This window comes from Populus trichocarpa, chromosome 1, assembly GCF_000002775.5.
Source record: "Populus trichocarpa isolate Nisqually-1 chromosome 1, P.trichocarpa_v4.1, whole genome shotgun sequence".
Lineage (NCBI taxonomy): Eukaryota > Viridiplantae > Streptophyta > Magnoliopsida > Malpighiales > Salicaceae > Populus > Populus trichocarpa.
Window position 1 is genome coordinate 40283184 of NC_037285.2, and position 12703 is coordinate 40295886.

At 31.0% G+C, this 12703-nt stretch overlaps 1 protein-coding gene across 1 annotated transcript; it reads left to right on the plus strand.

Moving 5' to 3' along the window:
- The first annotated feature begins 3431 nt into the window (after positions 1-3431).
- On the plus strand, positions 3432-6965 carry LOC18095411 (trifunctional UDP-glucose 4,6-dehydratase/UDP-4-keto-6-deoxy-D-glucose 3,5-epimerase/UDP-4-keto-L-rhamnose-reductase RHM1). The gene is made up of 3 exons (XM_006370002.3): positions 3432-3590; positions 4471-6073; positions 6172-6965. Exons 2-3 carry the CDS (start codon positions 4505-4507, stop codon positions 6613-6615), a joined length of 2013 nt encoding a protein of 670 aa, XP_006370064.1. The 5' UTR covers positions 3432-3590; positions 4471-4504; the 3' UTR covers positions 6616-6965.
- Positions 6966-12703: the final 5738 nt, after the last annotated feature.

A 12703-nucleotide genomic window follows, 5' to 3' on the forward strand; every position in this document is an offset into this window, starting at 1 on the left:
CTCATATCTCAATATCTAGGGAATTTAGCATAAAAAAATAAAATTTAGGATTGAAATGTAAATTCTAAAAACACAAGGACCAAACATTAAAAAAAAAATTGTAGAGACCAAACTATAGTTCTTTGCACCTGAACAACAAAAATAAAACGACTGTTTTTTAAGTGTTAATTTTGATCCTTGTTGTTTTAATTGTTTTTAAAATTATAAAATTAGCTTTTATTTTGTAATATCAACCTTTAATTTAATTTCAAGAAGTTTCTCGCTAATAAGAATATGCTAGAGCATGCAAATTAAAAAAATTATATAAAACTTAAAATCATGTCAACAGAATGTAGGAGGATAAAATTGAAAAAAAAATTCAATAATTGTAACTATATAATTTTTTAATGACAAATAAAAAAAAGAGACAAAAACCATTGCGCGCATTATAATAGTCCATAATGCAATTATCTCACAATAAAAGAAATAACGGTGTTAATAAGTTGCTATATACATTATGATGAGTAATTTAGAAAGTATATTTTATATTATTTAAAGAAAAAAAAGATTAACATTTTAAATAATAAAATTTTAGAATATGGATAGTTTTGATAAAACAAATATAACTACATAATATATAGTTTCTGATTATAAAATTAATCAAAAAATTATTTTTCCTTTTTATAACCGAAATGGGATCAATCAAACATTTTCTCTCTCCTCTTTTTTATTTGATGAATTTCTCTCTATTCTCTCAACATATAGGATTGAAATGTAAAATCCTAAAACAACAAAGACTAAACATATAAAGATTTAAAACTGCAAATGCCAAACTATAGTTTTTTGCACCCATGAACACACGAAAAAAGCTTTTTTCAATAAGTGTTAACTTTGGTCCTTTTTGTTTTAATTATTTTTTAAATTATAAAACTAAATTCATTTTTGTAATGTTGACCTTTAATTTAATGTTGAGATGTTTCTTGTTAATTCTTATACGAATTGAAATAAATTGTAAGACTTAAAATCATGGTAACATTGTAGCAATCCACAATAAAATTATCTCACAATCCATAATAAAAGAAAATAAAGAAAAGTACTGCTAATAAGTTACTACATAAATTATAATGAGTAATTTAGAAAGTTTATTTTATGTTATTTAAAAAAAGAAGATTAGCATTTTAAATAATAAATCTAGAAAATATGGATAGTTTTGAGAACCAAATATTGAAATCGATCACAAAATTATTTTTCCTTTTTGATAAATTGACCAAATAACTTTACCCAAGGAACACACCTTGATCTAGTTTAAACACTACTAGTTCATTGGCTTGTATTCTACACTGCAGGCAGTATAAAATTTTTGTAGCAAAAACACAAAAAGTGTTGCCATCAGCAAGAAATTCTTTTATTGTGGGTCAAATTTTTTCATGAGTCAAAACCGTTACCTAACCCCCGCTAATACTATGAAAAATAATGTTATAAATTTCATGAAACTAATTTCTAGTTAATCTATTTCAATGGAATAAAGTGTAAAATATATATATATATAAGAGAGAGAGAGAGAGAGGGTGGGGGTATGCATGAGGGATGTGTGTCTCACCCGTTCATAAAAGAGAGATCACCATTTTTTATCCAAACCACCTATAAAAACAAGTAAAAAACCTTAGATCTACTTGAATTTTTTTTTCCAGGTCAAATCTACCATTCTAGGCAAGGAAGAAAAATAACACCCAAGTAAAACCGATATCATCAAATGAAATCCGGTAACATTAAAATTGGTTTTTTTCATAACTAGAATCGGTGTTAATCAAAACATTTTTTCTCAACAACTAGAATTCAATGATTTTTTATCCTTTTACAAACCGGCAACTAAAAAAAATATACTAAAATTATTTCTTCAAAAGCTAAAGGGACCAAAAGTTTAGGATCAAAGTGAATTTTTAATGTAAACTTTGAAATCGACACTTTTTTCCTCACTTTGACCCAAAGTCTTTAAATTATGCTTTTTTTTTTATTTTAACAAATAAAAAATAATTAACCATCAATTTAATCACATAAAAAATAAAGAATAAAAAAGAGACAACAGGGATAAAAAAAATCACTAATACAATTCACAGTACTCTATAATAACGTGATGCACAGTAAAAAAACACGTAATGTTAATAATGAGTGCACGAAATCCTATCACGAGGACTTGTTCTAAAAACATGGCATTTTCTCATGTTCTCAGGGAGGAACCAATCATGTAGAACCTCATTAGTTCGAAAAGGACATCATCATTCATTTATGTTCACGTGAAAACACTGGCGATAATAATTCTTTTGCAGCTTCTTACATCTGCGGCCCCTCAAATTCTAAATTTGAATATCTATATACCATGATTTTGGATATTAAACTTTCTACCCCGTGATCATACCTCATCCTTCCATCCATTTTTGTTCATGAGACCTGCTATGTGTAAGCTAAGGTGGAGAAAAAAAATTAAAAAACCAATTAAATCGAAAAAATTAAAAAAAAATAATCAAAAAAATTAAACTGTGAAAAAAAACCGATTAAATTAATTAAAATTTTAAAAAATCAAACTAGACCGAACCCAAACAAAAAAACCGAAAAAAAACCAGAGCCAAACCGGAAAAAAACCTGAGTCAAACCGGAAAAACCGACCCAAACCGGTTTGAACCGATTTTTGTCCCAAAAAACTGAACCGAACAGAAACCGGTTTCGGTTCGGTTTCAGTTTTTAATTTTTTTTTTAAAAAAATTTGGTTTGGTTATTTTTTTTTATAAAAACCGAACCGAACAAAAAATAATCACTCCTAGTGTAACCTACACATAAGTTTGAGAGTATGGTTAGAGCTCAAAGATCCATAATAAAAAAGCAAAAGATTTTTTTTAGAGCCTGTCTGAAAGTGTAATAAAAATTATTTTTTAAAATGTTTTTTTATTTAGAAATATATTAAAATAATATTTTTTTAAAATTTAATTTTGACATTAAATATTAAAACGATCCAAAAATATATATAAAAAAATTAATTTAAAGCTAAAAACAATTTCAAAAGCACATGTTAAACATATACTTTTTAATTGATTAATGTATTTTCATCTAAAAAAAACAACACTTAAAATGTATATTATATTTACTCTGCACTAATTTAATATATTTATTCTATACTAATTTCACAACAAACACACATTTTGAACCGAAATTTCACCGTTTTAAAAGCTCTAGAAGAGGTCATGCATGTTACAAAGTTAGGGTAGAAAGAGTTAAATATAAGACTTAGGGGGGCATAGTGGTAATTTACCTTCCTTTTCTCTCTCCTGAATATTCAACCAACCCAAGCATGCTTCAACATCCACTCTAAACAGTGACACTAGTCAGTCAATAACTTGACAATTAAGGGTATTTTAGTCATGTAATAAAAATTAAATGGTCGTCCTTAATTGTCTCAATTTTTTAATACTAGCTAACAGACATACACTATATATACATGAACTCTCCCTAACATCCTTCTCTGTCACACCATTTCTGTCCCGATTTCATCCACCTGTCTCTTAAATTTCCATTTCTTTTTTCCTGGGATTTGATTGATCTTCACGTGATTTAGATTTGTAAGTCTATCCTGTCACTTCTCTCTGTTAACAGTTCTTTTTTTTTTTGGTCTTGAAATGCTTTTTTTTCTTTACTAAATTGGAGCATGATTTATGCAAGTTTTGATCTTGATCAGTTATGTTGTTTTCAAGCTGCTAACGCTTTTTTTATGATCTTGGTTTTTCTCCAGTTTGTTAGATCTGTAATAAAGGTGGAAACTTTATGTATTATCTGTTGCTTGCTATTAGATTTGGATGATCCACATTTGTTGCTTAGTTGGATCTGGATCTTTTGTACTAAGAATATATAATTTGGAACTATTGTAAAATATCAGGTTTATGCATGTTTTGTTGAAATTGCCCCTTGGAATCATTCATTTGCGTGCCATTTTTTGTGGATCTTTGATGTATTGTTGCCTTATTTACTATATATGAGTTCTGATAATTGGCTGGTGATCTTGTTGTCATCTTGCTTTCCTGTTTGCTAACTGTTCTTAATGTTTGCTTTTCTTGAGATTTTGATTGCATATATAACTGAAGTGTATAGGTAGTTTCTTGATGACATGGAAATTTCATTGCTTTAGATTTAGTTGAACTGTATTAATGCTTCATTATATTGAAAGGAAAAACTGGGAAAAATGAGATTTAGTTTTCCTTTGGTTTATTGATGATGGACGTCCTCCCTAGATTGCACTCGGATTTATTGTCCATTTCTCTCATTCTCTCTCTGTTTATTCTTTACTTAATGTGACCTGTGGTGGTTGGCTATTGTTTTTCTCTCGAAAAATATAACTGTGGACCCATATTTGATAGCATTCATTCTACTTTGTCTTATATGGTGATCAAGATCTACATTTCTAGATAAATTCTGGGCTAAACTATTATATTTTTTAACTTGCAGTTCTAGGATCTATTTTTTTGGAAGTTGTTTTGGCATGGCTACCTATACTCCGAAGAACATCCTCATTACTGGAGCTGCTGGGTTTATCGCGTCCCATGTTTGCAATCGGCTTATCCGTAACTACCCTGATTATAAAATAGTTGTGCTTGACAAGCTTGACTATTGTTCAAACCTGAAAAATCTCCTCCCTTCCAAGTCATCCCCTAACTTTAAGTTTGTCAAGGGTGATGTTGGAAGTGCAGACCTTGTCAACTTCCTCCTGATCACGGAGTCGATTGACACAATTATGCACTTTGCAGCCCAGACCCATGTGGACAACTCTTTTGGTAACAGCTTTGAGTTCACCAAGAACAACATATATGGAACTCATGTCCTTTTAGAAGCTTGCAAAGTCACTGGTCAGATCAGGAGGTTCATCCATGTGAGCACAGATGAAGTATATGGGGAGACTGATGAAGACGCTGTTGTAGGAAATCATGAGGCCTCTCAACTTCTCCCAACTAACCCCTACTCTGCAACCAAAGCTGGAGCAGAAATGCTTGTTATGGCATATGGAAGGTCATATGGGCTGCCTGTGATAACCACTCGTGGGAACAATGTTTATGGTCCCAATCAGTTCCCTGAAAAATTAATTCCAAAGTTTATTCTCTTAGCCATGCAAGGGAAGCATCTTCCCATCCATGGTGATGGTTCTAATGTGAGAAGTTACTTGTATTGTGAGGATGTCGCTGAGGCTTTTGAAGTCATTCTTCACAAGGGAGAGGTAGGCCATGTTTACAATATAGGGACAAAGAAGGAAAGGAGAGTGATTGATGTAGCCAAAGATATTTGCAACCTTTTCTCAAGGGACCCTGATACGAGCATCAAGTTTGTAGACAACAGACCATTCAATGACCAGAGGTACTTTTTGGATGATCAGAAGCTGAATAATTTGGGATGGTCAGAACATACTACATGGCAGGAGGGGTTGAGAAAGACTATGGAGTGGTACACTCAAAATCCTGATTGGTGGGGTGATGTCTCTGGAGCCCTGCTTCCTCATCCAAGAATGCTCATGATGCCTGGTGGGAGACATTTTGATGGGTCTGAAGAGAAAGATGCTTCTTATGTCTCAAATAATTCAAATCAGACCCGGATGGTGATTCCAGTTTCAAAAGGAAGCGGCTCTGGCTCTCCTCGAAAACCTTCGCTTAAGTTCCTGATCTATGGCAGGACTGGGTGGATTGGGGGTTTGCTTGGGAAGTTGTGTGAGAAACAAGGAATTTCCTATGAATATGGAAAGGGGCGCTTGGAAGATCGATCCTCACTTTTGTCAGATATTCAGAATGTTAGGCCTACCCATGTTTTTAATGCTGCTGGGGTCACTGGCAGGCCCAATGTTGATTGGTGTGAATCCCACAAGACAGAAACTATACGCACCAATGTTACTGGAACTCTGACATTAGCAGATCTTTGCAGAGAGCACAACCTCCTGATGATGAATTTTGCTACAGGCTGCATATTTGAGTATAATGCTGGTCATCCAGAGGGTTCTGGCATTGGTTTCACCGAGGAAGACAAGCCCAATTTCATTGGTTCTTACTATTCAAAGACTAAGGCCATGGTGATTGTTTTCTTTTAGATTCTCTCTCTCTCTCTGTCTCTCTCTCTTTTGAAATTATATTTCTAACTTGCATGTATTTTCTTTGAAATTTTAACCAGGTCGAAGAGCTTTTGAAAGAGTATGACAATGTGTGCACCCTCAGAGTTAGAATGCCAATATCATCAGACCTAAACAACCCACGCAACTTCATTACAAAGATTTCTCGCTATAATAAGGTGGTGAACATTCCAAACAGCATGACTATCCTGGACGAACTTCTACCTATTTCAATTGAGATGGCAAAGAGGAACTTGAGAGGCATATGGAACTTCACAAACCCTGGTGTTGTGAGCCATAATGAGATTTTGGAGATGTACAAGAACTACATTAACCCGGACTTTACATGGGTTAACTTTGACCTAGAGGAGCAAGCCAAGGTGATAGTTGCCCCCCGGAGCAACAATGAGATGGATGCGTCCAAGCTGAAGAACGAGTTCCCTGAGTTGCTGCCAATCAAAGAGTCATTAATCAAGTATGTCTTTGAACCCAACAAGAGAACCTAAGCCAAAGATTCAGGTGCAGACCCTATTTTGCATTGCATTACCTCCGAGTGTCCTAATTATATTAAAAATTTTCTGGTCTACCTGCCATTCATTATTAGATTCATCTCATTGTTTCTGCCATGTTAGAGAGTAAGGAGGTTAATTCTATCACTACTTTAGGAACACTTATCTCAGTTACTTATCTCGGTTTGTATTTTTATTTGCTTAGTATCATCCCTTTCCACAGGAAACTCTTAATAAGTTCTTAAAATTTGTGGTCATATGCTATCTTGCATATTAGACAAATGTTTTGTGTTTTGATTCTTTATCGCTGAGCTTTTCAATATAAGATTGGTACTATGTTGTTGTTATGCTCTCGGGTTTCAAGAAATTTGACAGGAATCATTACTTTCCATCCAGTTGGGAGTAAGCAAATAAACATGTGGTAGAAGAAGAATTCCATGTTGGAATTGAGGTTAAACCTGTTTAGTGTTTTTGAATGGTTTTGATGTATTAATGTTGAAAATAAATTTTAAAAAATAAAAATATTATTTTAATGCTTTCCAATTAAAAAATACTTCGAAAAATATCCTAATTTACACCTCGAACAACCCTGAAAATCTAGATTTCGGTTAATTGAAAGATTTTAGATCCCCAAATTTGTTCATGGACTAATTATACTGAGTACTTCATTCAAGGACTATTTATACATCAACCAAATAGTTAAAGGGCTATCTATGCTTTGAGTTCGAAATTCCAATTCACTCAAGGCTACAAGGAGTACACGTACAAGAGTCAAGATATATTCTACATTCTGCCTGCTTTCCCCCTAATTGCTGGGATTTCTTTTTCTTTTTAGCAGCCGTCAGACAGTAAATATGATTTTTTGCCCTTTGAAACCAATTTCTTCTGCTTGAAAGTGTTTCCTTTTGGAAACTTAGTTTGTAGAAAATAAATTCTTGAAAAAGAGATTTTTTTTTATGTTTGATACTATCATAACAAAATAAATTGAAAAATACTTTCTAGTATTTGGATATATTATAAAAATAAATTAAAAAATAATTTATTAATATTTTAATGTTTATTTTTTTTTTAAGTTTATCGAATATATATAAAATATTTAATATAAATATTTCATCACTTATAATAAAAAATGAGATATAAAAAGTGTAATTGTGAAATTTTTTTTTATTATATCATATTTTTATATATAGCATATTTTATAAAATATAACTATATATGTAATATAAATATTTTAAATATAATATTATAGATATAAATATTTTAAATATAATATTATAGATATATATCCTTGTGAAATATTTCTTAAGTAAAACCTATTAATAATTTTTTTTCATATTAAAAAAGCCAAATTAGTTAATGGTATTAATTAAGAGTTAGATATTTGGATTTTTTTGATATGAAGATTTTTTTAGAGATATTTTGATGGGTTTTTTTGGATAAAAAATTGTTTTTTTTAAAAAAAAAGGTATGGGCAATTATCCCTTCAATATCTCTTTAATATATATATATATATATATATATATATGAATTAAGCATTAGGAAATAAATATAAATATCTTACAACAAACATAGTAATGCATAAATATTAAGTTTTGATGTCATACATATACATATTAGTTTCAATTAACAAAAATAAACATATTAGATCAAATAACAAACATAAAAATACTTGTCAAATAACAAATATAGACTTTCTTATCATAGTAAAATTATTTTAGTAATCAGACCTATAGTAGTGTTGGTTCACAAAACTTTGAACCCAAATTTTTCTCAAATTAACATTTTTTTTTGCCATAAATGTTTTTGCCAACATTTCATTTTGGATCAAGTAATTAAAAGTATCATCAAGAGTGATCTCATCAAAGCTTTCAATTTTCATCACTTCTGTATATAACTCGTTAATATCAAGTTGATTTTTGCTTAGGTTTTGAATTGCAAACGCTACATCTCTAACTTTTTTTAGATAACTTTTCAACATCATCATCTTCAAACATCGATTTCTCTTCCTATGTTGTCTCTTTCGTGCACTAGAGAAAGATGTCTTTTTTTTAAAAAAGTTTTTTCATATTCGTTTTTATTTTCAGTTGAAATAGATTGCAGTTGAGTGTTCTCTTCCAAGTTGATATCAATATATGATTTGGTATAATTTCCAGTTGACATGTCTTTTCTAACAACAATTGTCATTGCTCCATACATATCAAGTTTTTTTGTTGAGATACTTGTCATGATTGGGATGTGTTTGTTCATAAAGTTTAGAATATGAATTTTTTAGTTCCTTGTATAAAGTTTTGGAAACAAAAGTAAACGTAAAAATTACAAAGAGTATACTAAGCAAGCAAGTTTAGCGAAAATAAAGATGGAAAGAGATGGATTTTGCCATTCATTCTTTAATGGAATAGGGATTATCATAACTTTATTTCTTCATCATATATATCTTTCAAAACTGTAATTATCTTCAAACAATCATCTCAACCAAAGCCACTTTTATTTTAAAGTTTGGTTATTATTCCCTATTTTTTTTCACAGTTTTGAGATGATTATCCATTAGCTTAGCTTCACATTGCACGTTGAACTTTTGATTAATTTATGTAGTCACCTTAATAAAAGATTTTGTTTTAAAGGTGGAAGAAGGCTTGTTTGCTTTAAGTGCCTCTTCGACTAATTTCTGTGTTTTTTTCCCTAAAAACCAAATAAAACATGAAAACACAACAAATTAACAAGATCATAAGATTTATGCCACAATCACAACTAAAAATCCAAACAAAGAAGAGAAAACATAAAGTAGATAATAGAGAGACATTTGAGGAAAATAGTTATCTGAAATGAGAGGATTCAATGAGTTTCAATGAAGATTGTTGCAGATAACAGAGAAAAAAAGAGAGGAAATTATGATGATTTTGTTCTAGTAAAGAGATTTGAGAGAGGAGAGAGAGAGAGAGAGAGATTTGCAACAACCACATTGTACTCGTATGAGATGTTTTTTTTTTAAAAAAAGGAAAGTGTTTTCCAATGATAAGAAAAGGAAAACACTTTCCTAGAATAAAGGTTTAACTTTTTCTTTGACTAGAATTCATTTTTCTTTGACTAACTTTCTATAAGTTTACCAAACATAGAAAAGTGAGAAAAATAGTTTCTAGAAAGGGGTTTTTCTGGAAACAAACAAGGCTTTAAAATGGTTTTAAATTTATTTTTATTTATTTGGATCCCTTGCTAGAATTTTTGATGTACCGTGGAAAGTTATTTTTTCTATCAATGGCTTCATTAAAGAAATAATATAAAAAGGTTTAATCACTGAACCGACCAGTTTTTTTAAAAAAAAAAATCAAGGAAATCCCATCAAACAGGACTTGAAATTTGTTCTTTAAGTTTGATCCTTTAGGTTTCAGTTTTTTCATACATATCCTTGTTTTTAGGATTTTTAAGATTTGGTCTTTAAGTTTATTTTTTTGCGTTTCAATCCCCGGATGTCTATAGATGAAAGAGAAAATCATTTATAAAAAATAAAAGTAAGCTCTTGGATAGACAAATTCCGGTCACCAATAACTATAATTTTGACGTCTTTGGATTCGTTTTTAAGATGAAAACTCAATGAATATAGTATCTACCTTGAATTATGTTCAAGGTAGATCATGACTCATTTGTTTTTTAAATTTTAGTTTGATTTTAAGTTTATTTGTTCAAGTAAAATGTTTTGTGATTAGGAATGTGTTTTTAGATGTCCATATGATTTTTTTTCTTGTTTTTTTTTATTAAAAGGGTTTAAATTGAGGTTTTTAGAGTTAAAAAATTGAACCTTGATTTTTTGATTGTAAGAGCCACCTCTAATAATAGAAAAACGTGGCGTCTGCCTAAGTAGACAACTCGTTTTTATGTAATATATATATATATATATATAAAGGTGGATGGCTATTTTTGAAAAATAAAATAAACACCTACCACTAGCCCCATGTTTAGGCTTAATTTTGGGCAAGTGGGGGCCAAACTCTCCGGCTTAAATACACCTAGTTTTTTTTTTTAAAATTTTAATTGCTCTAATTTTTTTTTTACATTTTATAATTAGACTCATTTTAATTAAATTTGTTAGAATGATATTTAAATAATTATCTAATTATGTTATAGTTTTCAAATAATATTTGAGTTTTTATGGTAATATTAACAATTATTTTTTTAATAATTATATATGAACTTAATATATTTGGTTTTTTTAAATATTTTCTTGTTAACATTCAATTTCAATGTGAATAAAATATTAAATTTTTTATTTTAAATATTTTTATATTGTTTTTCTTAGATTTACTGTTCTTATATTTTTTTGATATATTCTTATAAAAATTATCGATTTATAATTGTTTTTTAATTGAAACTTGCTTTTAAAACTGCAATAATTTTTAATTTTTTTAAAAAATATTTTTGACAAAAAAACAAGTTTTAGACCACTATGTGCAACTTTGGGGACGAGGCAGAAACAATTTAAAAGCCTGAGAAATGACAATCTTGGTTTATCTCGTATTCACGCATAAAACATGCTTCATCTAGAAATTTTATAGTAGTATTTAGCATAGTTTTAAAACCCGGACTGGCCCGGTGGGTCGACCCGGGACCCGGCCAACCCGGGCATGGGACCGGTCCGGATGGAGGTAAAAACCTGCTTGGGAGTTGGCCCGGTGAAACCCAGTCGACCCCGTGGTTCGACCGGGGACCCGGTCCACCCGGTCAAACCCGGGTGAGACCCGGTCTATTTTTTTTAATATTAGCAGCCATTAAACGGCGTCGTTTTGGCCATTTAAAAGGCCAAAACGCCGAAGAAGAACGAAGCAAAATTGGGGACAATTGCAAACCTAATTAACGAAAGAGGAAATCAGCTTTTTGAAACCCAGCTGAGGAGCAGAGGAGCAGAAGACGTCTTGACTCTTGATCGCTGTTGTTTCTCTGCGAAAAAGGTTTGAATCTCCTTCTTTCACTCTCTGTTTTCTTTATTCTTGGCCGTTTTTTGAATTATTGGCACCGATTCCTTCGCAGCCCAATCGCTGACATCAATTTCAATTGCTGGCATTGATTCGTTGTTCTTTGATTCATTCGCAGCTTAATCACCTCAGGTATGTTTCTCTGTCTTTTCTTTTCTACAGCCCGATTTTAATTTCTACGAAAAAAAAAACTATGTTGTTTGAGTTTTAAATGTTAATCGATGATGGGGCTGTCATTGTTTATTACCATGATGAACTCTAGCATGTTGTTACCATGATTCTGTTTGTGTATGATTTGATGCTAATTACCATGATTCTTTTGCCAATTCCATTATCAAGTGCATTCGGCAGTTATTCTTCAAATAACTGTGCATAGTGTATTGTGTTGAATTTGTTGATGTCAATTGCATTCGGCGGTTTCAAGCATGGTAACTGTGCATACTGTATTGTGTTGAATCTGTTGATTCTTTTTTTTTTGGGTTGACCCGGGTCAACTTATCTGATTCGTGACCCGATCACTTGACCGGGTCGATGACCGAGTCGGGTTTCAAAACTATGGTATTAAGTAATATTTTATTAATTTTTTATGAAAATATTCTTATAATTTTTTTGTGAGTTATAAATTTATTTATTTTTTATATTTATTTAAAAAATAACTAATAAAATAATTTCCGATAGAACTCTCTCGCTAAAGGTTGATATCAACGAAAGTTGAAAGCATACTTGCACATGTCTTTACACATGCACGGTAGAATAGTGTTTTCTTTAATGGATAAACTGATGGTGTGCAAGCTCTTGTACACGCTACATATATACACCAGGAGAAGCAAGCAAGCTTCATTTCCTACCTTACCATCACTATGTGCGATTACTCATTCCAAAAGGGTAAAATGTGTCTTGGTCTTGAACTATTTATAAAAACGCAAATAATCTCTATCTGATTTATTCAAAGCAGATAATAACTAGTCTTTTTGTTGCATTAGATTAGGTTTTCATTCAAATCGGAGCTAGTTTTGTAGCCTTACTAGCACGCGACCCAAAAATACACATGTGAATCACACATGTTAAGGGCCATTTTTAGTGTAATAAATACTAACTTCAATTTAGACGAAAACCTAACC

Excerpts from the sequence above, each read along its gene's own strand:
- LOC18095411 (XM_006370002.3), top strand. The coding sequence starts at position 4,505 with ATGGCTACCTATACTCCGAAGAACATCCTCATTACTGGAGCTGCTGGG. Across the intron at positions 6,074-6,171 it reads ATTCAAAGACTAAGGCCATG|GTCGAAGAGCTTTTGAAAGA; the intron begins GTGATTGTTTTC and ends AATTTTAACCAG.